This window comes from Rhipicephalus sanguineus, chromosome 6 (assembly GCF_013339695.2).
Source record: "Rhipicephalus sanguineus isolate Rsan-2018 chromosome 6, BIME_Rsan_1.4, whole genome shotgun sequence".
Lineage (NCBI taxonomy): Eukaryota > Metazoa > Arthropoda > Arachnida > Ixodida > Ixodidae > Rhipicephalus > Rhipicephalus sanguineus.
This window is the reverse complement of record NC_051181.1, coordinates 103554543-103575134: the sequence shown is the minus strand read 5'-3', so window position 1 is coordinate 103575134 and position 20592 is coordinate 103554543. Positions and strand designations below refer to the sequence as shown.

The 20592-nt window shown below is 45.3% G+C and overlaps 1 protein-coding gene and 1 long non-coding RNA gene across 5 annotated transcripts in view; both read left to right on the top strand.

Moving 5' to 3' along the window:
• The window catches only part of LOC119396072 (mitogen-activated protein kinase kinase kinase 15), a 101502-nt gene extending 100251 nt beyond the window's left edge, over positions 1–1251 (top strand). For all 4 annotated transcript variants that reach the window (XM_037663143.2, XM_037663148.2, XM_037663147.2 and 1 more), the window contains one exon: positions 325–1251. In XM_037663143.2, the coding sequence (XP_037519071.1) occupies positions 325–385 (61 nt within the window). In that variant the 3' untranslated portion in view covers positions 386–1251. The remainder of the gene's footprint in view (positions 1–324) is intronic.
• Positions 1252–1854: 603 nt separating this feature from the next.
• LOC125759011 (uncharacterized) lies at positions 1855–11058 on the top strand. The gene is made up of 2 exons (XR_007416558.1): positions 1855–10578; positions 10620–11058. It is a non-coding gene; the product is annotated as an uncharacterized LOC125759011 (long non-coding RNA).
• The last annotated feature ends 9534 nt before the right edge of the window (positions 11059–20592 follow it).

Sequence of the window (20592 nt, the reverse complement as noted above, 5' to 3'; positions counted from 1 at the left end):
TCGCATTCATTGCTTCGCCCTTGCGGCAAAACTGTGAGTTTTTTTTTTCACTAAAGAGTTGCACGACGTCACAATTTTGGCATGCAGCCTATGTTGTTATTTCTTCAACATGATTAGCAGTAGGGCATTCCTGATATACTATACTTCTTAGAAAAAAAATAAAAAGGTGAAATAAGTGCATGACAGGTCTCTAAAAATCTGCAACTTTTATCGATTTTTTTTTTCAATTCTGTTGGCAGTTAAGGGATTCAAAATTTGCAGCCTAAATGTTGTCATCTGGGAGCAGAACTTCGGTTATTCAGTAGAGTCTCATTTTTTTCACAGGTTGGGTCCCGAGCTCCGCATCTGGAAAGCAATACAGCAGCATCGGGACAGTTCGTCCTGAGGATAGACTGGTCTAGGAAAGAAGGATATTTGCGAAGGCTTCGAAAGCTCCGGCAGTGCAACCTACAGGTGATGGGCCAACGTAGTCATTGTGGTCAGCCGAAGCTAGAAGCCAGAAGATGTCATATACGTCCTTCACTGGGGTCATGATGGGTATTGAGGCAGTAGAGCTGTGTGCCGCAGTGGCTGCCTTCCAACAAGCAGGTTGAGTGGGGGCAGTTACAGCCCGATACGACGGGCTGTAGTCTCAGTACAAAAAATTTGCCGAGTGAAACCAGGCACTATTGATGCACGAGCCGCAAGTGTAAGCATTCATTCAATGTATAGAAAGGATTAGCGCGGTGATTCTTTTTCTGCGCTGCGTGGGCTACACCATAGAGCTTCCTAATAATACTCTAGAGGGAAATCTGGCGCTAGTGTCTATGGGAGCTGCAGCGCATGGCGTTTCAGCCAGCATGGGAATGATGGGTAGTACGTGGATTTGTCTAAGCTTCGTTATCTTGGCTCCATGTGGCCTGCAAGCGCTTTGTCGCAAGGCTGAGTTCAGCAAATGTTCGACTGTACCACTGCCCTGCCTTGACCTTTTTTAGGCTCACCAATTCAAATCGAGTCACGAACTTCACAATGATCCATTCTTTTATCCAAAACAAACGCCAAAACACAGCAATAAACAAAGCCACAGGGGCGTTCGAAGCCACAAGCACGAAGATTAGGCAAATTCAGGTACTACCTGTCATTGCCATGGCGGCTGAACGATCGCAGCACCGGAGTTCTCTCTAGTAAATATTGCAGGAAACTCTACGGGCCACATGTCCTCGGAAGTTTCTTCGGGCAACTTTCTGAAGCTGAGCAGTGAGGCCCCGATTCGTTTCAGTGAGGCCCCGATTCGTTTTGCTCGTTTATATATTTACTCATGTAAGGCTCACATTTTTATCAACAAGCGTTTGTTGCTTTCCCACACATTAAGTGTGCGGCTGGCTTCTGACACGATGGGTGCCGTATCACGGTTGGTTCGAGCTGCAGTGTGTTAAAATTTCAAAGGCTCAGTGCCCTAGAATGGATAATGCCGAAACCTTGGGTGCATACTGTACCATGTTTGGAACCCATAATGTATTGTGTGCAATTCGTCAACTGTTCTGCACACATCGGAGTTAGTGTGGCCACCTCAAGCAAGCGACAAGGCAGGTCAAGCCTCTTTGCTTGTCTAAACCCACTCAATAGCATTTGTGTAAATACATACAGTTAGTTCAGAGAATGAAGCCCTCATTAGGAAAGAGCTGAAGAGTTCTTTACCTTTCTTATGCAAACATACATGCTCAATTACATACACTAGAATGTGACTTTCAGGAATGACATAATCAAAACTTAGTCCTTATTTCAAAAGACGTTTTTTTTTTTTCCTTTGTGTTGAGTGCTTTCATATATATATATATATATATATATATATATATATATATATATATATATATGAGCAGATTAGTATGAAGCAAACCATCAAACTGCATCACGGTCTCTTCAAACTAGCTTTTCATCCACAGCTGAAGTGCTGGAAAACAGTGATGTTAGTCTGTGAGGCCAAGTCCAGGTGTGCAGGACATATTGCCAAATCCCCAAAGGGTAACTTCAAGGGTTGCATGCGTTTTTCCACAGTTAAAAGTAAAGATTGATCATCTCATAGCATCGTTGTCACTAGAAATAAGCACTTTTCGATTTCTCTGGGCAGCGAGACATTGCAGCAAAGCCAGCTTTACTGTCCTCCAAAGTGCGTTATTCAGCCAGCTGTTGCCCACATATTTTTATAAATGCACTCGCCGTGTACTTGCACATGAAGAAAGGATGTTCATTCAAAAGTGGTATATTACGGACGATGATTCATTATATACCTATTGTACCATTTATAAGGGACTGTAAAAGAATGCGTTGGACAGACAACCGGTGAACAGTCAGAGCAACAGAATGGTTACCAAGGGGCTGGAAACGCAGTTGAGGAAAGCAAAGAGTTAGATGGAATGGCGAAATTGAGAATTTCACAGGGATAAAATGGAATCGGCTTGCACAGGATAGGATGAACTGGCAATCACTGGGAGAGACTTTCGTCCTGCAGTCGACTAAAACAGGCTGAGAATGATGATGATGGTGAGGACACTGCTCAGAGCATAGTATAATAGATTGGGCCAATGGTCAGAGGAGTGAGTTAGGTAGCCTCGGGAATTATATCAAAGCTCAGAGCAAAAATTGAGAAAGCTCAAACAAAGAAGCTCAAGAAATAGCGCGGTGCCTCCTTTTAATGGTGTCTCTCTCGTTTTTAACTATTTCTCGAATGCAGGTGCGATGCATGTAAACAAGATTTCCTTGTTCAGCATGTTTTTCTTTTTCTCTTTTTGCACTTTTCATCATGGAGTGTTGCCTTTTATCAAACATCTCAGTGTAAATTACTTGCAAGTTCTTTATTGAAAACTGTCACGATAGCGAGCTGAGTTTCAAGTTGAAAGGAAAGTCCATCCCCGGTTCAATGCTCTGGCATCTCATGATATTCGAGGTGACATGCTTCTCGGCCACATGTAGTGTGTATGCTTGGAGACCTACCATTGGATGATCACATCTGACATAGGTTTCTTTATGATAGTTAATAACTCTTTATGATATATACACTGTATATATATTTTTCTAAATGCTCTTTTTTTTTTTTCCTGGCATTGTGTCTCATGTCATGGTTCTCAAGCCTACGGCTATGCAAACTGTTCACATTTGATTGAGGCATCTTGTGTAAAAAACCGGATGACATTGTGCACGATTCACAAACACTAGAACAGTCATACATTTGAGGCTTTGAGGCCACTGGTACATTGAGTGGCCGATTAAAAACACTGGTGTTGCTGGAGTGGGAAATAAAAATTGTGCTAATGATGTACTGCTTCAAATACTGTCGAAGCCAGAAGTTTAGACCAGCGTCAACTGGCAATGTACGTGACAAAGGACAAAAAAAATAGACAGGTTTTATTTTAGTCCCTGCAAACAACGCAGCTGCACAAAGATTAGCCAAGCTTGTCAGGCATGCACATGGAGAAGGTGGTCGTTAAAGGCCCCTTTGAGAACTCTGGAAGCATGGCGGCCAGATTAACTTCCAACATGCAGAGTAAAAGAACACGAATCCGAGACAGCAGGAGTTGTTTGTTTGGCATTGTGCAGTAGAACCTCGTTGGTACGGTTCTGTCTTCTGCAATTTCCCGGTGCCAACGTTCTCGATCGGGAACACAAAAAGTGACGTTATGTCCAGAAGTACAGCTTTTGGGGCTAGTTGGTTAGATCAGTTTGAAGGGGTCATAATGGACAAGGAAGACCGATGAAAGAAGCGCTAGCTTTCAGCTGATTGTTTATTTTCGAAAAGCGCGATAATTATGATCCCATCATCACACATGAAAAGGAGCAGCATCCAGATAAGTCATTTTGCGTCACTTTGGGCAACAGAAGGGCAGCTGATGCAGATATCACCTGGCCCAGCCCTCAGAGCTGAAGCAATGAACTATAACGAACACTGTTGAGTGCAGTGCAGGCCCGCATGACCACACCATGTACTGAATGCATGCAATTTGGGCAAGCCGAGAAAATAGTGGTTTCATTGCGTGCCCTGCGTTATACGTTTTTTACGTCGTCTGCCTGTAGACGCTGTGTAGTTTAAATATTGAAGCAAGTGACAGCATGTGCACTTTCTGCTCCTGGCACTGCCAACATCGTGGCAGTCATCGAGTGAACCGTTATGTTTTTCACATTACAACACGCTTTAGTGTGCAAGCTGACGTTTACTGCACCTTACACTGTCAGTAACACCATGAGTCTAAATCTTCGTGCAGTAGTAAAATTCATTGATATCTCAAGTGGAGTTCTATCAAAGCTTCGCTTTTTAGCCGGTACTGCACGATCTTTTAGTGACCGTGGATTGTACATTTTCCCGGATAGTGCAATTCTTGTCGCATTTTTTTTTTTCAAGAACGTATGAACGAGGTTCTGCTGTATAAGGCTAATTTATTGCTACAGTCAAAATTGTTTTTTCTCCTAGATGTTCCTCCAAGTTGAGTGTGCAGAAGAGTGGCGCATCTTTATAGTGCCTGTAACCGAACACGGAGTTTTATCCAAGGGCACAGGCTTTCTGATGCCAATGTTTCAACGTGTATAGGGGGACGGGTGATTTTGTACATACCTACTCGTCCCTGTGTTGGAAGGCAGCTGCTCGTGCATGTCGCTCACACTTTTGAAGGGAAGCTCCCTCGCCTACTCTTGCATTGTTCGACATAGATGAGTGTGTCTTGCCAAGTGGTGACTAAAAGAATGTTAAGCACGTCCCGACTGAAGAAGGGAGGGAAGTCGAAGGGCGCCCACCTTGCCTCTAATCACGGAAATGAAGATCAAGTGCACGCTAGTTTGCTCTGATAAAACCCAGTAGGATTGCAGTGCCAGCCGTATTGTCATTGCGCATCGCAATTCGTGCTCCCGTTTGCACCACATCCAACTGGATGCATGTGTGTGTATGCTTGTGTATTTGTGTGTGTAGAGTCATGAGTAGCATGATGGAACACTGAATTCGTGTTTAACCAATGATTACTTGTAATGTACTGACATGAATGTGACGTACTGAATCGCAAGAGATACCTTTCCGCTGGAGCATTTAGTGTTATGGACACTTTTGTGCTTGCCAGCTGTGTTTCTTCTTATATTACTCACAACTGTACATGGTATACAGACTGTGCTTGAGGGCTGCAAAGGACAGTACCTCCACTCTTCAAGACAAGTGTGTGTACAAAATAAGGCATTACTTTTCGGTCTAAAGGTGTGCAATGTTCCTCATGGCGAGGTGCTGCGTTTGGACCCTTGCAGCACGCGCTATGTGGCCACGCAAGTGACCTTGCATGATCTTGGTGAAAGTGCACTCACGAGCAATCGCATAGTAACCTGTAGCACAGGCATAAATGCAGGCATGAATATGCAAGAACTTACAAACTCATACATCGGCAAACATATGCGCGTGCGTTTCCAACAAGATCTGTGTCATTTAGATTCCAGCGCTTTCTTATATATTTGTTAATGTCCTTGTTGGTTCAGTGGCTGATGTTCATGGTTTTGGTTTGCCACTTGGTGGAGAGTTTGCCGCAGGATTTGCATTTCTGCAGTGTGTAATTTGGTGAGTGGCGTCTTGTGCCATGCTCCCAGCGTTGCTTAGCTGCATGAATTACGTCCATGCCTGCACCATTGTCTATACCAAGAAAGGCAAAGTGCAGCTCTAGTGCATAGGTGCTTAATTTCAAAGAGCAATACAATTGTTGTTTCTTCGTTTGTAGTGTAACACAGTGACTATAACTTGTTTTCATAATGGGCAAATCAATGAAGCGTCACGCTCGTGTGTAATTTTGATTGCAATGCGATTTTGTGCACAGCCCTAAGTAATGTGGAGTAGTAGTACACCTGGGAATGTAGCGATTCAAATGTACCCAGACTTTTCTTCAGTAGCGTAGCATCGTTTTTCATGTTTTCTGTGAGGTTCTACAAACTATTGTTTGGGTCCTTTGCCATTAATATCGGGGATAACATAAAGTACAACAGACTCCTCGTGAGAAAAAGATTTAAAGGGGCCCTGCAACACTTTTTTGAACATGATCATAAAATGCTACGGATTGGTAGTCGAAGGTCCTGCAAACATGCGAGCCAAACATTATAGTGCAGCACAAGGCAGGGAATTTACAATTTCCAAGTCAGCTAGAAATTGCTCGCTCTTCTCTCAACAAATGATGCCATATACTCTCAAAATCAAGTGCATCACGTACCCGAGAGACATGAACATTGGCTGATTTGAAGATTGTGAGCTGCATAGATACCTCGGCTGCTGCGGTGTGCCGCTGCATGCCCTCGCCGTGGCACGTCACGACGCGGAGAAGTGAGCCGCACGTAATGTCTATACGTTGGCTGCGCGTCCTTTCAAAGAAAACAAGAAATTGCTCAAGGTCGTGAAACGCGCTGACGTGCGGATGTAGCTTCTTGCCCCCAGTTTTTTAAAGTGTTTTAGAGCGTCCGACAAATCCTTGTAACTCCGCTTGTACTTAACGGATTCTAAAATTTTTTGCGGCCGTCGATTCGTGACGTAATAAACTCTGATAGCGAGGTCATTTGATGATTACTTGGAAACGTTTTGCAGGGCACCTTTAAGAAGCCATGGAAATCTGTTTCCAATGTCAGAAGTTTGGGTTAACAGAGATGCACTTGGCATGTGCTGAACGTATGTCTGTGAACTGCTCAACTTATCAGGCAGTTCAGTTTTAACAGGGTTTGCTCTAAAGAGAGTTCGCTTAAGTGCTGACTACAGGGTCGCTTTGTACTGCATTCTTGTGTGTTCCTGTGATCTAACGAAAACCGGTACGTTATACGTGGCCTTCTTTTTTTTTTGTTATTCCTGTCATATTTGTACTTTTTTCCCGGGCCACTTGACCTTGTAGCTTCTGTGGTACGATCCAGTATGTTTTCCGTGTACAAGCCTAACTAAACTAGAGTGCTATCGAAAAAGTGTAGGTTTTTGTTTGTTGGGATGAAAGAAATTTGCTGCAGGATAGTGCAAGGTAATTGATTTTTGATAGCTGTTTGAAATCCTGCCCGGTGCATTGAGGGTATGACGGAGGTTGTCTTGCCATGACAACTCACCATGACAAATTATTACTACAGCTCTTTTAATGTCTGCATCCATGATATGACAAAGGTAAAACAAACAACAGTGTTTGCCGTGTTGTCTTGTTTGCCTGAGTGATGTAATGAACAGTGGCATTACCATATGTTGTTGCCAGTTGGATGGAGCAGAAAGTTCATAACAAGCCGTTTGTATTGGAAGAAAAGTGTTTCTTTCGTGGTGAACTTATTTCACTAAGCTGGATATTTGACAAAGAAAGAGCTTTTTTAATGTGGTCAGGGTTTGATTTGTAATTGCAGACATGACGAGGTCACTTGAAATCTGTGCACTAATATGTCAGTAAGGAAATACCAATCCGAGTCCGGTTGCAATAGCATTTCTGGAAGATATAATTTGTGTGCCACAATTTTTAAGTGCTTGAAGCTCCACATTCTTCTACTGCGGTGGCTCTTGAGCAGAAGCCTTTTTCAACATCTCACGTTCAGCATTAATTATAAGTTTCAAGGAAGGCTGGAACTGTGGCCATCACTGCGGCCATTTCCCAAATTGATGACTTTATAGCATATGTTCCACAGCAAGAACTTCTAAATGAACACCAGTGGGATGGCTTTCTGCGCTCACATCCTGTCCGACTCATTTCATTGTGAATGAGTGTCAGAGGAGAAATGGTTCAAATGTAGCCACAATTAGAGCGAGTACTCTACAGAAGGTGTATTTTCAAAAGTAGAGAGTGTGGCATTTTTTTGTCATGTGCTGTTTTTTCCATCAGTTTGACAATGCTGGCTGAAGCAATTTAGGGGCTGCATTGATGTCATATATTCATGTAAAAGCTAACGGTATCTTTAACATGACAGGCAGAAGAAAGTTGGCTGGTCAGATGAGAAGGGACAGCAGTTGTGTTCATTTTGCCATTTTCCTTTTGTCCGTTGTGTTCAAAATGCAATTGTTTCTTTACTTATATAATCACTAGTCCTGCTATACCAATCATGTTATCTTTTGTCATGGATATTGAGACATGCAGTCAGCTTGCAATAATTCAAAATTTCGGAGACAGTACGCTTTTCTTTCAGCTACACTTAGAATTATTGTTTAAGGAGATCGACTGGCAACTGCTGGGTGTAATGGTGTCAAACGAGAAATAACTGTATACCCTGTGAGCGCAGGACGTTCAGACTGCAAACGCACGACCATGGCAGCAGTATGCAGAAATTTACAGCTGCTTGATTGTGAGGCAAGGTCAGAGTGGTGCTGTTTATGCCTAACAAGTAAATGTCCCATGGCCAGCCATTTCCTTTTCTACATTGCTTTGTGCATGAGCAGACCAAGAGTTCCTACTGACCAACAGCCTCATAAAAATTAATGTGATTGCAAAATGCACGCAAAAGATTGTAGGTGAACACAAGAGGTACAAGGAGACTAGAAAGGCTTTCAGCAGGTACAAATCGTGAGTAGTGAACAGCTGCCAATATTGTACAATGTTGTTCTGTTACTTTATTTATGACTGCCATGTGCACTGTGAAAGCAGGCCTCGAGGGCTATGCTGCATCTCTTTACAGTTAAGAAAATATTGAAGTGGCTTTTGTTAATATAGTGTGCTTGTAAGGCTGAAGAGCTTGTTGTTTCACATGCAGAAATCGGATGTGCTAGGGACACCAAGTGCACTGAGGGCAGTGGTTTGTGGGAAAAGATTTGGGAGGATTTGTTCAGGTTAGCTGGCATGGTGAATTATCAATGTTCGACTTATTGCAGGTTGACCATAGTTGAAGCATACCTACTCCATGCTGTGTCTAGTTTATGTGGCAAGCTTTCATCCCAACTCCATTACCCCTCCATCTTGTTTGTTCGTGCATTAAACAGACTTCGGCATGACTATATTTGCATCAAACCTTGGAGTGCGCTAGTTTTTGTTTAAAAGTTATTCTAAGTGAAGTACAAAAAAAAAATGAAAAAAGAAAAACCTTACAAACTCTTGTTGCTCGTTAGTGCTAAGTGTGTCAGCCATCACACATCAGAAGTATGTTATTTTCGTTACTTCACTTACTACAGACGTGTGCAGACGTGTGTTTATGTGCCTGTACACTTTTTCTTCCATAAAAAAAAAGAAATGTACATAGTAGGGAGAGTCATTTGTGGAAGTCATCTATGGCATTTTTTTCTAATTAACTAGTGCTACTCATTGTCAAGAGGCTGCTACCAACTTTTGTTATAAATACGAAGTATTTTTGCAGGCTAGTTACATAAAAGTCATGCGTTTCCTTTCTTTATTTTTAATTTTGTGTGCGTAATTGTTTTGTGTGTTATTGCATGTTGATGTTATGCATTGTTACATGTGTGGAAAGAACCTATGTATATATTTTTTCTTATTCTCTTTGTGGAACAGAGCTGCTGTTTGCAACAGATCTGGGCATGCTAGGCTTGCAAAAAGGGGGCTTTATTTGTGCGCCTGTCATAGCAGTCCTAAAAAAATTGCTTCAACATGAATTGGAGAACATGGTGGAACATCAGCATGTAGAACAGAGAACAGCCTAAGTTATCAAGACACTTTTGCATAGGCAACTTTGCCAAAAGAACAGAAATAAAGTACTAACTCCCAGTGTCTAATAAGGAAACGCAGTTGCGTCAGTAGCCATTCATTCGCTGAATGTATGTACAACTCGTGTGGGCCATCGGCATAGCTGCACGTTGCTCGTCTCGTCTCGCTGTATCGCCTGTGAAGTTTGTTTGCATCAAGTTTGTCCTTTATCTGATTGTGCTCATAAGACGTAACATAACAAAAAATTTGATAATGTATTGATGTGTTTTGAGGACAGGCTGGCGTTGCGGAAGCTTAAGGCTGAGAATGATGACTTCACCTGCAGTATGGTGATCAGGTGGAAGCACTCCCAGGGAAAATTTTTTCCTTTTTTTTCCCTTTTTTTCCCCCTTTTTTTTTAGTGCAGTGCAAGAATTGTGCTGGCACGAAATGTACATTTAAAGGAAATGCTATTGTGATGGAGACTGGTGGATCATAGAAACTGAATTACATATGAAAACGAATTACGTTTGTCATCACTTGCCCGTATTTCCATATTGCCATACTTCCAAAACTTCCATTAATGATAATTTAATAATATCAAAGAATACCTAGATCTTTTTATCGGTGACCTCAGTAAGCAGTGTCGGGGCTCGGGCTACCTACCTTCAAGCTGACAAAAGGTAGTGATCTTGTGAATGAAACAAGATTAAGAATGCTTTTCATGTTGGCTCACAAGTGCATTACAATCTGTTGTTTATCTGTAAGGTGCGCAAAATTCATCCAAGTTTTAAAAAGCCAATTTTTTTTAGAACACGCGCACTGCCATGATAGGCGCACAGATTTGGTCAAAGCTCTGTAGTTGACAAGTCTAGCCGCTACCTCTTGTGGGAGTATACTTTAAAAAAAAATGTTTTGACGCTGCGGCCTTTTCCGCGAAACAACTCCATTAGAATTGTTGCGGAAGTCATTGTTGGTTTTGCACAGGTTTGTTGACTCTGTGCAATATTGTTAAGTAGTGTAGGTGTTAGCCAAGTTGAACATATTTCGAAGCAGTTACGGCTGGTGATTGCTGGTGCCCAGCATTGTTGAGGCATGTTCCTTGGTGTTATTGAACTTACTGTGTGCTTTTTACTGTTGTTTGCTTTGTTTGATTGTTTTCACCGATCTCTGCATTAAGGCACACCTGAAAAGATAACATAAACAGGTGTGTCGTGTCGAGCATTGGGAAAATGCGTGCTGTTTCATAATAGTATTCATTACAACTAATCACATTTTCACCAATTCCGTTCACCTTTGTAAGTTCAAAACATGTAGTTTCTTCGTTGGTGTTTCGGTTGAACCATTGCAGTGGTTTGACATACCTGATTCTTTTCTGTGTTCTTTGCATCAAGACTGTTTGGATTGCTGTTCCAGTTTGCAGAATACTGTATCTGCTTTTTATGTGTGACGGCTCCTTAAAAAGAATGGCAATAAAGAATGATAGTGTTCACAACATCTGCCTAGCGTCTTCTTTTTCAAAGCCTATTTATTGTGCCTGCCTCAAACCTAGCCGCAAGAATAAACGAGTGACACATGCCATATGATCGTCAGTTAAATGGGTCTGCTGCGCTACAGTTGTCAGGCTCCCATCCCACTGCCAACATATACCTGCCAGGAAGAGATCAGATACAGTGGGCCACTGAATATTGGTATCTCAGTGTAGTATTAGCACCTCCGGTGACTTGTTGGGGGTGCATGAAGAAAATCTGCGCAAGACTCCGCAGGGAGCAGCAAATGTGCTGCACCGGAAAAGCCTGTGGGGATGCAACCGTTTCCTCTTCATCAGAGACTTGTGGAAGGCTGTTCACGTCCCAGGCCTCACATTTGCCAATGCCACACTGTGCCTCACTGTGAAAACAAGGCAATGGCTGGAGCGTGGCCAACGGGAGGTGGGCCGTATGGCCCTTGGATGCCACGGGCGTGTCGCCATCGAGGCCATCCAGGGTGACCTGGGATGGTCCACATTTGAGGCGCGCGAGGCGAGAAGTGAGGCTACATACGAAGTACGCCTGCGACTCATGGATGACGAACGGTGGCCCAGGCCCATGCCGTGAAGACGTAGGTGTGTGAGGAGGAGACGGAGCAGTGGCAGCGTGCCATGGAAGATAAATCCACACTGCTCACATACCACACTCACAAGGCCGACATTGGCATGGAGCCCCTTTATGACAACAGCGGTGGCAGTGCACTCCTTTTTGAGGCACGTGCAGGAGCGCTGCGTACGTTGGCATACCGTCGCAGGTTCGACACATCTGCGGACGTGGCCCGGGCCATGTGCCGAACATGCGGCGTTGAGGAGGAGACCACAGAACACATCGTCTTCCGCTGTGCTGACTTGTGCCCGGGTCATGTAGAGGGCACCACTTTCCTGCTGGCACTGGGATTCCGAAGAGATACGGACAAGAACACAGTGGGGGCCAGAGCGGTCCACGTCACAAAACAGAGATTGGTGCAGTGGTGGCGCAGAACGCGCAGACGACATAGACATTCAGACAATGTAGCCGGTCTGCAAGGTGACACTGGCTGAATGTTGCAAACGTGATAATTCGTTTGTGTGTGTGTGTGTATCACTTTTTTTTCTCTTTCTTCTCTCCACGTCTTTTTTTTTTCTGGTTAAGGCACTTGAGAGCTGCCTACCCGTTACAAAGGGCAGGACCACAAATCATCATGAGCGTACGCAGAGGTATGAATGGCTCTGGCGTTGCGTATTTGCGAGTAGCGTCGCGCTCCACTAGCGCGCTCGCGCTGAAAGGGAGCCGAAGCGCAGTGGCGTAGTCGGGGGGGGGGGGGGGGCACACCGGGCCCTGCCCCCCCCCCCCCGAATTATCTTTTTTTTTTTTGCCATGGCATACAGAGCTCAAAATGACACTCGATCACATCTACCTGCCCGACCCCCACTTCAGATCAAGGAGGTGCTCCCCGCCCCCGAAAAAAATTTCTGGCTACGCCCCTGCCGAAGCGTACAAAGTTAAAATAAAAAAAATTGCTTAAAGGGGCCCTGCAACACTTTTCCAAGCAATAATCAAATGGCCTCAGACGATTTTGCCACGTGAGTAGACTGCCGCAAAAATTTGTAGAATCCGTCAAGTTCGAGAGCTACGGGGACTTGTCGCACGTTTTAAGGGGTATTCAGACGGGGGGACAAATCCTCGGGGGGGGGGGGTGTAAAGGCGAAGCCTAGTGACGACAGCTCACGAGGAGAAGTCTCCACAAATGTCCCCCACTCACACGGACGAGGCGAACGGAAGGGGAGACCAGTGTTACTAGACTACTCTGGTGGCTTGCACTACCCGTTTGACGAGCTGCAGACGACCATGCACCTGCAGACTGGACACTCACTGCCGCTCTGCAGCAGCAAGTGCAACAATGTGGCCAAACAAGAGCCCGAAATTCCGCTATATCCCCCGCCGCCGGGGGATCGTTTGTCCTGTCGGGGAAAAGGCATCCGTATCCTCCGAGGAGTCGCGGGAGGGGGGGGGGAGGGGAAGGGGGGGGGGTGTTGCGCCCACTCACTAATCCGTGACGTCGCGGTCACGTGATCCGCAATCCCCTCGTGTCCCCCGCCGATTTCCTCCACCGAGTGCGCTGAAATCTACTCACGGGTATAATCCCTCTATCTTTCAAAAGTAGCGAAAGGTCTTGATCCCGCCGCCGCGCCCTGCGATAGGTCGGTTGGCGACACGTGACCTTTTCGCCTTTGCGCCCCGCCCAAAGGGTCCAGCGGCGGCAGCGCTGTGCCGGCGATAGGTACGGATCTGTGTTTTCAAGCGTGGAGTGGCTCAATTTTAGCAAGTAAAGAGTACTTTACGCGCCTCTGTCGCAGTGTTGTTGCAAACTAGAAGCGTTTATGTACCTGAAATTGAGTGGACACAGGAATTCCGCGTTTGAATTTAACGTTTGGAGCGTGACGTGCTATAGTATGTCGGGTCTCTATGCCCTCGGTTGCCTCCCCGCGCGGAGGACAGAAAAAAGCTTTTTTTTTTTGTTTCGTTCCTCGCGGTAACAAAAATATATGCTAAAGGAAGGCTCAACAAAATCAGTCGCAAGAAATTCGTGCCCACACAAAACACCTGGCTATGCGAACTAAGTGGTTTTGTAATGGTTATAACTTCAAGCAGCCTTTCGCCTGGCCGGCGAGCTTTTGTTCGTGCATATGCATGAGCATTATCTTAGCAACGATATTATTGCTTCGACGCTTTTTATGCCGTATATTTGTGCATAGTAGTCAATGCAGTCACACCCCGTATCTCAAACATTAAATTGCTCGGAACCCAATAAAGCTGCCTTTGTTTTTCTCACCGGGGTGGCTTCAACACTACAAGCTCACAGGGAAATGAGCATTTGGGATTAGTTTTTTTGCCACACCTTGCCATGTTTTGCCGCACTGCTGTGTGCGAGATCGATTAAGGCTTCTTCGTTGAAGCATTCCGCGTAATGTTTTCCCTAGAGGATCACAATGCTTTTCAGAAGTTCGAATAAATTATACTGCAAGACACTAGGAGGAAAAAACTGAAGCCGCACCAAGCATCTTTGCTAATTTTCCAAGGCAGAAGGAACGGAAGCCACCCTGAAAGCGAATGAGGGGGATCAGTGCTCACAACAAAACTTCCAAAGAAGTAGTTTCTTATGAATTCATGCGATAAAACCCAGTCTTTCAATAAGTGCTCTTTTGTTTTCTTGCATCTCTACAAAAAGCCACTTAACTCAGATTTTCTGGTTGTAGTCTGGTTTTAGGGCCTGTACGTGTATACATACCCCAAATTTATTTGAAATTGCATTGGGTAACATTGCAACGCACCTTTATATCGTCGGGACACGGAGGCAGCGGGGGTAGTAAAAGGGGTGTTGGCTTTGGATAAATGCACGTTGTTAAAAACAGTTAAACATTAAAATAGGCGAGACACTAGTGGGCAGGCTATATTTCCTAGATCTTGAAAGGTACTCAAGTTGCTGATATTCCTCAAATGCAGTGCAACTGCATTTGTGGAATCTCCCCTCTTCTCGTAAGTAAACCTCTTAGAGTATAAACAAAATAAGCTTAGTTAAAAATACCGTTTAACTGTGGGAAGACTTCCGAACGCTGACAAACACAGTCAAACCAATAATAGCGTGTATTTTGCGCTACGCAATACAAGAGCGCTAGGTGCCCGATGAAGTTTCCGAGTGTAGCAGTACGCTCACTACCTGCCTATTTTATTCAAACTAGAAAACAAGCACTTTTAACTCACCCAAGCACCACCTTTTCTTCAAGTTACGCTGAATGTCAAAAGACGCAAAAAAAAAAATAATAATAAATGCCATGCATGACAGCTGCTGTGGGGAACCCGCTCGGAACCTACTTCGGAAAGGCACGCGTATTATTTCAATGTTTAACGTGCTCCGTGCTCTTTGAAGTTATTGTCCCTGTAGTTTGATAATTGATGAACATCTTCGGCCACAAATGTTAATAATGTAACGGTTCAAGCGAGCACCGATTTCGGTTTCAGGCGCCCGCAATATGCACGGGAGCGAGCGGCGCGTCGTCTGCTATCGCTGCTCCTTGGACCCCTCGAGAGGGCGCGCGTGTAGTTGTCGCTAACTTTAAAAATATAGGGACCTTAATCACGGGGGATGACAAAAGGGCAAGAAGCTACATCCGTACGCCTGCGCACGTCATGAGCTTGAGATTGTGTTCAGATAAGAACATTGGTGCATGTCCGTCGACCCCCTTTTTAGTCCACGACACTCGCGAAAAAAAAAAAAAAATTGCCTTCGTCAACAAAATTTGGAAGCCTCCACTGAGCCAGAACTGCTTTTTGCGAATTGCGCAAAAATTGGATTTTTACGAGATCCTACAAAAAAAAAAAAAAACTACTGTAGCTGTGCGTCTCAAAATTTTCTTGACGAACTATGAATAGCGTGCATTTACAAGATATTGTTAACTTGTATTAAGGCTTTTATTTGAAGAAAAAAAATTGCAAACATGGCACATTGTTCAATAATGCCCCAATTTCAGATTCCTTTTTCCGCCGCGTGTGTAGTAATCAGAATCCTCAAAAATTCCCAGAAATTTGCCGCACATAGGATTAGCAATTGTGCCAAATATAATTTCCGAGAATGACGTAGAAGGCAAACCAATAATGCTTAAGTAAGGCCATGTCCGTAGAAATGCAATAGTTGGAAAATTCATTTAAAACGATAGGCCACCTTTCCACAGGGCGCTCGAAGAGCATCAAGAGTAGCTTTGAAACGCATAATAAGGAGCGAAAGTATGACAGGACAAATGTTTTATTACATGAAATTTACAGCATGAGTTTGGTATCAAAAATGCAGCGGATATATCTTGGCCTGTTGACAGTACTTCTGCGGTGACTTGTCAGTTTGGGGTTTCACCAGGAATCAGGTACGCAAACGTGGAACGCGTTCTGTCCCTCCGATACTCCACGTCAATGCGAAGGCAGCATTCTGGCCTAGAGCGATGGAAAATGATAAACAAATAAGGTTAAATAAATGACAAGGTTTGAATTTTGAATATCGCGCCCTATAACATCAGCCTCATGAATATAAGCGTCACGTCACGAATTTTAGACTTTCTTTTTTGTAGTTAGGTCACGCTGACGTGATGAAATTTCCCGAGTGGCTAGAGGCGTGTACACACCAAAATCTGCGATAATTTTATTACTTTATGTGGAAGGCCGTTTGTTGATGACCCTCATAATGCTCGGCAATGGCACGATAGCGTTCTAGTAGTTTAATACAATCGTGCAATTTACATGGCGATTTTCACGGTTTCAAAAATTCCCACTAAGTGGTGGAAAGCGTTTGAATGGCGACAGAAATTAGTAATCGCGTGACAGCAACATCGCGAGGAGTATCAAAGGGGTGACGCTGAAATGTTTTCATTCTACATGTGGTCACGGTGGTTCGGCTTTTCAACAAGGGCTTCTTGGGTGCCGCCCGTATAGGCGTCGGCAGTGTCTTGTGTGTCTTGTGGTGCGAAAACCTGTGTTGCATCGCTGTGGGAGAGGGGGGGGGGGGCAAGTATTTGTTCAGCACCCCCCTGCCGATGCACGTGGGGCTACCATAATCCCCTCTGGGCTGTCTTAAATATGCGTGACTCCCTAAACATTTCGACGTGTAAGGCGCAACGACGACAACGGCACTGCCGTAGCCAGGGGGGGGGGGAGTCAACGCTCCCCTCCCCCCCCCCCCCGATATTTACACGCACACACGAACATACATTAAGTTGAACCCTCCCAAAAACAATTTCTGCCTACACTACTGGACTAAGGGAGAGTCAAACACACACACGGCGCGGCCTTTCGATCCGCTCTTACACTTCAAAATATGGTGAACCAACAAACCCAGTCTGCCATTCTTACCCCCTAGAATTGCACTGCCCAGGCGTCAGCCATGGTACTCACATGCAGCACTCCAGACCTACAGTCCTTTCAGGACTGTTGCGCGGGGGTACAAAGGTGATACGAATCTCACGGAACCACCAAAAATATTCGTATCATCCGAAGTTCGTATCACCAGAAAGCATGTAAAATTAGGATGCGACAAAAAGCTGGCATACATTTTCATTTATTGTTATTCCGGGCCGCAGCAACGTCAGGAAGAACCCTGAATGATTGTCAGTTAAGTTTTAGATGTCTGCAATCATACCAGCACTCGTAAATATACGGCCCCTACGCGCGTATTTAATTAATGAACCAGGTGCGTTTTGACCCGAGACAGCAGTAGCCGCTTCCAAATTTTAGTATGCTTTTGTGCACGACAACGGAGTACTGCAGCGAATGCAACAAAAGAAGTGCTTTGACGCGATGGATCAAGGCCACAAAATTACAGAAACACGGTCCTGTGTTATGATGTTGTTATCGCGGAGGTGTTGGGGATGTTTTTTTTTTTTTAACACGAAAGTGTTTTATGCCGGGGTCCACCAAGTACATCCGTCACGGATATGACGCTGATAAAATGGACGCTAACAGGTGAGAAAGAAAAAAAACCAAGAAAAAGATACTCCGCTGGGAATCGAACCCACGACGTTGCGGCCGCGACGGCAAGCGCCCGACGCGCTACCGACTAAGCCAACTCGGGAGATGCTAGGCACGGCGCGAACGCTCCTTATATCTTTCACACACTCTCTTTCGCCGCGGGCGGAGCGGGGCGGTGCCGCCGTCTGTGAGATGTGAAAAGAAGTAATGCTTCACGATCGACACTTACTAGCGCTTACTCCGAGATTGCGCGTGATATCGGAGGTCGTGGTTAAAGCGTCTCGATACCAGAGAGGTAGACTGGCCGCGCTGGCGTCGCCGAGGCACCCTTGACGCAGTTATGTTCTTTGCCTTTGGCTTCGTGTTAGCGTGCGTCGGCTCATCGGAGTAGTGCAGCTTCCACGTGCACCAACGGGAATTCTCCGCCGCCGACTGCTTCAATTGCGAGAGCGCCGACTAACAAAAGTGCTGCAATATGCGTTGCAGAAAGGACGCGATTTCGACGAGCGAATGTCGTGCCTCGGTGGAGCGAGAGCAGCGCCTGCGAGACAGAGGCCAGCGGGACGCACGCGTTTGCGGCTCAGGCTACGAACCTCTACCTCCCGTGTTGCTGAAGCGCAGTGTGTGTTATGTATGCATGAGCACAGGCGTCGGCTACCCATTACTAGAAAGCGCACACCGCGCCGTTTCTCTCCTTAATTGACGACGCTTTGAAGAAGTGCATACCGGGTACCAGTGTTGATTATGAGCTTGTTAATATCATCCTTACGCGGGATTCACGATTCGCTGTGTCCAAATATATGTTCACACCGTCAGCTACCACAGCAGTTTAATCATGATCATGGGCGTTAGTAGTCGCGATAGAGACATGCTGTCAACATGGGTGCATCCACGTCAAACGGTGCTATAGCTGCCAAACACGAATAGACGTACATTGTAGAAGCTCTCATATATCACTACACAATGAGCACTACTTCTGTGAAGACACGTTTCACTTTCGTGTTATACCGATTCCTAGGACGGAGGGATCAGCCATGTTTTTTTTTTTTTTGAGATTTACGGTCGTGCCCGCATAAGTGCGACCTCAACAGTCGCGCATGTTGACGTTGTGAGGCCTGAACCGTTCGCCAAGACCGTCCTCGCCTTCTTTCGGTTCTCGTCCACCTTTCATAGGATGTCTGACGCACGAGGCAGGCACGTGTAAACACAGTAACAACGACAGCAGCCCTTGTCAACGCGTTAGAAAAATAAAGCATGACGTTAATGTCCTCTGTAATCTAAACGCGAAGGCACACGGAGGCACATAAGAGCCTCAAAAATCCGCGTAGACAATCTCGGAGGCCGTGACGGGTCTCTCAAGGTTTATTCTGACCGTTGGTTGGTTGGTTGAAAAACGTAGCCACGCTAGCGCATATGCTCTGGGAGTGCAAGGCAACGCACACTAACCCCGATACTGCTTCGGCCAGGTGGGAGGCGGCCCTCCGCAGCTCCCTCCTGGCTGACCAGCTCTGGGCCCTCCAGCAGGCCCGCGGAGCGGCCGGCAGGCTTGGTCTGACGGTCCCGACGTGGGAGTCGTCCGCTGCGCGCACCGCAAGAAACGGGTTTTTCTTACAGCATGATTCTGACGATTTGGCGGTGCGGTGCGCATGCCCACGCTTGCGTTCCCGCGCTCGCACGTGCTTGGCGCGTCTTCCGCGACAGCGCGGACAGCACCTCTTCGTACCTGGGCGGTAGCGTACGTTCGTATCAAACGTCGCTGGGTGAAAATCGGTTCGCAACAATCGTACTCCATTACATTGCAGGCCAATGGGCCTTGGCCGGACCAACGAAAAAATCGTATCACCCTGAAATTCGTATGAGACGCGATCATATCACCGAGGTTTCACCGTAATAACAAGAGCCCGGAGGAGGTTATGGAGGGAGCCATAATCCCCTCTTGATGAAAAGGTGAAAAATTTGTCAACTCAGGGTGTCGCTTGAGCCGACGTTTTCTAGAGTTACCGTATATGACTCCTGGAGCCATATACGGTAACTCTCAAGTTTTAGACAAGCAGACGTGTCTTCTTCAAGGCTGCAACGGAAAAAAAGTCCGCTCGTCCAAACGTCGGCTCCTGCGACGCCCCGTGCTCACGAATTTTTCATCTCCTCAAGCTTCCGTCTTCCCCTGAATCTCTGCATTTTGTAGAAAAAAGTGCTATCTTCAAAAACATCATCACATTTGCCACACACATCTCCAGCGTCACATCTTTTGTAGCTCTCTCTTGACATCGCGACATGTCTGGAAAAGGAGCTGCACTTGGTTTCATGACTTCGAAATTCAAATAAATTACCTTTAAGCCGCCAGTTCTCTATCAAAATTGGTCACAGCATTTCTTGCAAGCTTGCAAAGCTCATGCTGTAGTGAGTTTACAATGGGATTTGGGTGTCTACGCCCCTTTAATAGCATTTTGACGCCCTTAGAGCACAATGTAATTATGTCCGCCGGGAAAGAATCTCGTAAAGGCCCTATATATCAGTGCCGTCAAGGTCTTTGACGTCATAGGAAATTTTTGTGGTTCGCTGAAGTCACTATGAGAATTGTGAAAGGACAACTTACAAATAGGACAAAAATATTTTTTTTTTCTCTCCTTAGTGTAGCCTTCACACGTCGTATGTTAATGTAACGAAACAAAAAACAAAGTTATTTCGTGTTAATATTGACACACGTTGATATTTCTGATATTAGCCAAATCACCAACAGTCATATTCCTCTTTGTCTTACATGCTATAATTCTGGATTCAAGATATATTGCCACACAACGCGTTGACCGGGAAAACTATCATGGAAGCCTGTAAAAACGAAATGTCTAGTTGCGTTCACACATCGTCCAGAAAGCACATGCGTATAAAACGATTACTACGTATATCCTCAGCAGTCTGGTAACGGCGCACGATGCCTTTTACGATGCGCTGGGATTTCACTGAGCCCAACGACACAGTTTTTTACAGTGAATGCACCTACCTTTCTTCAT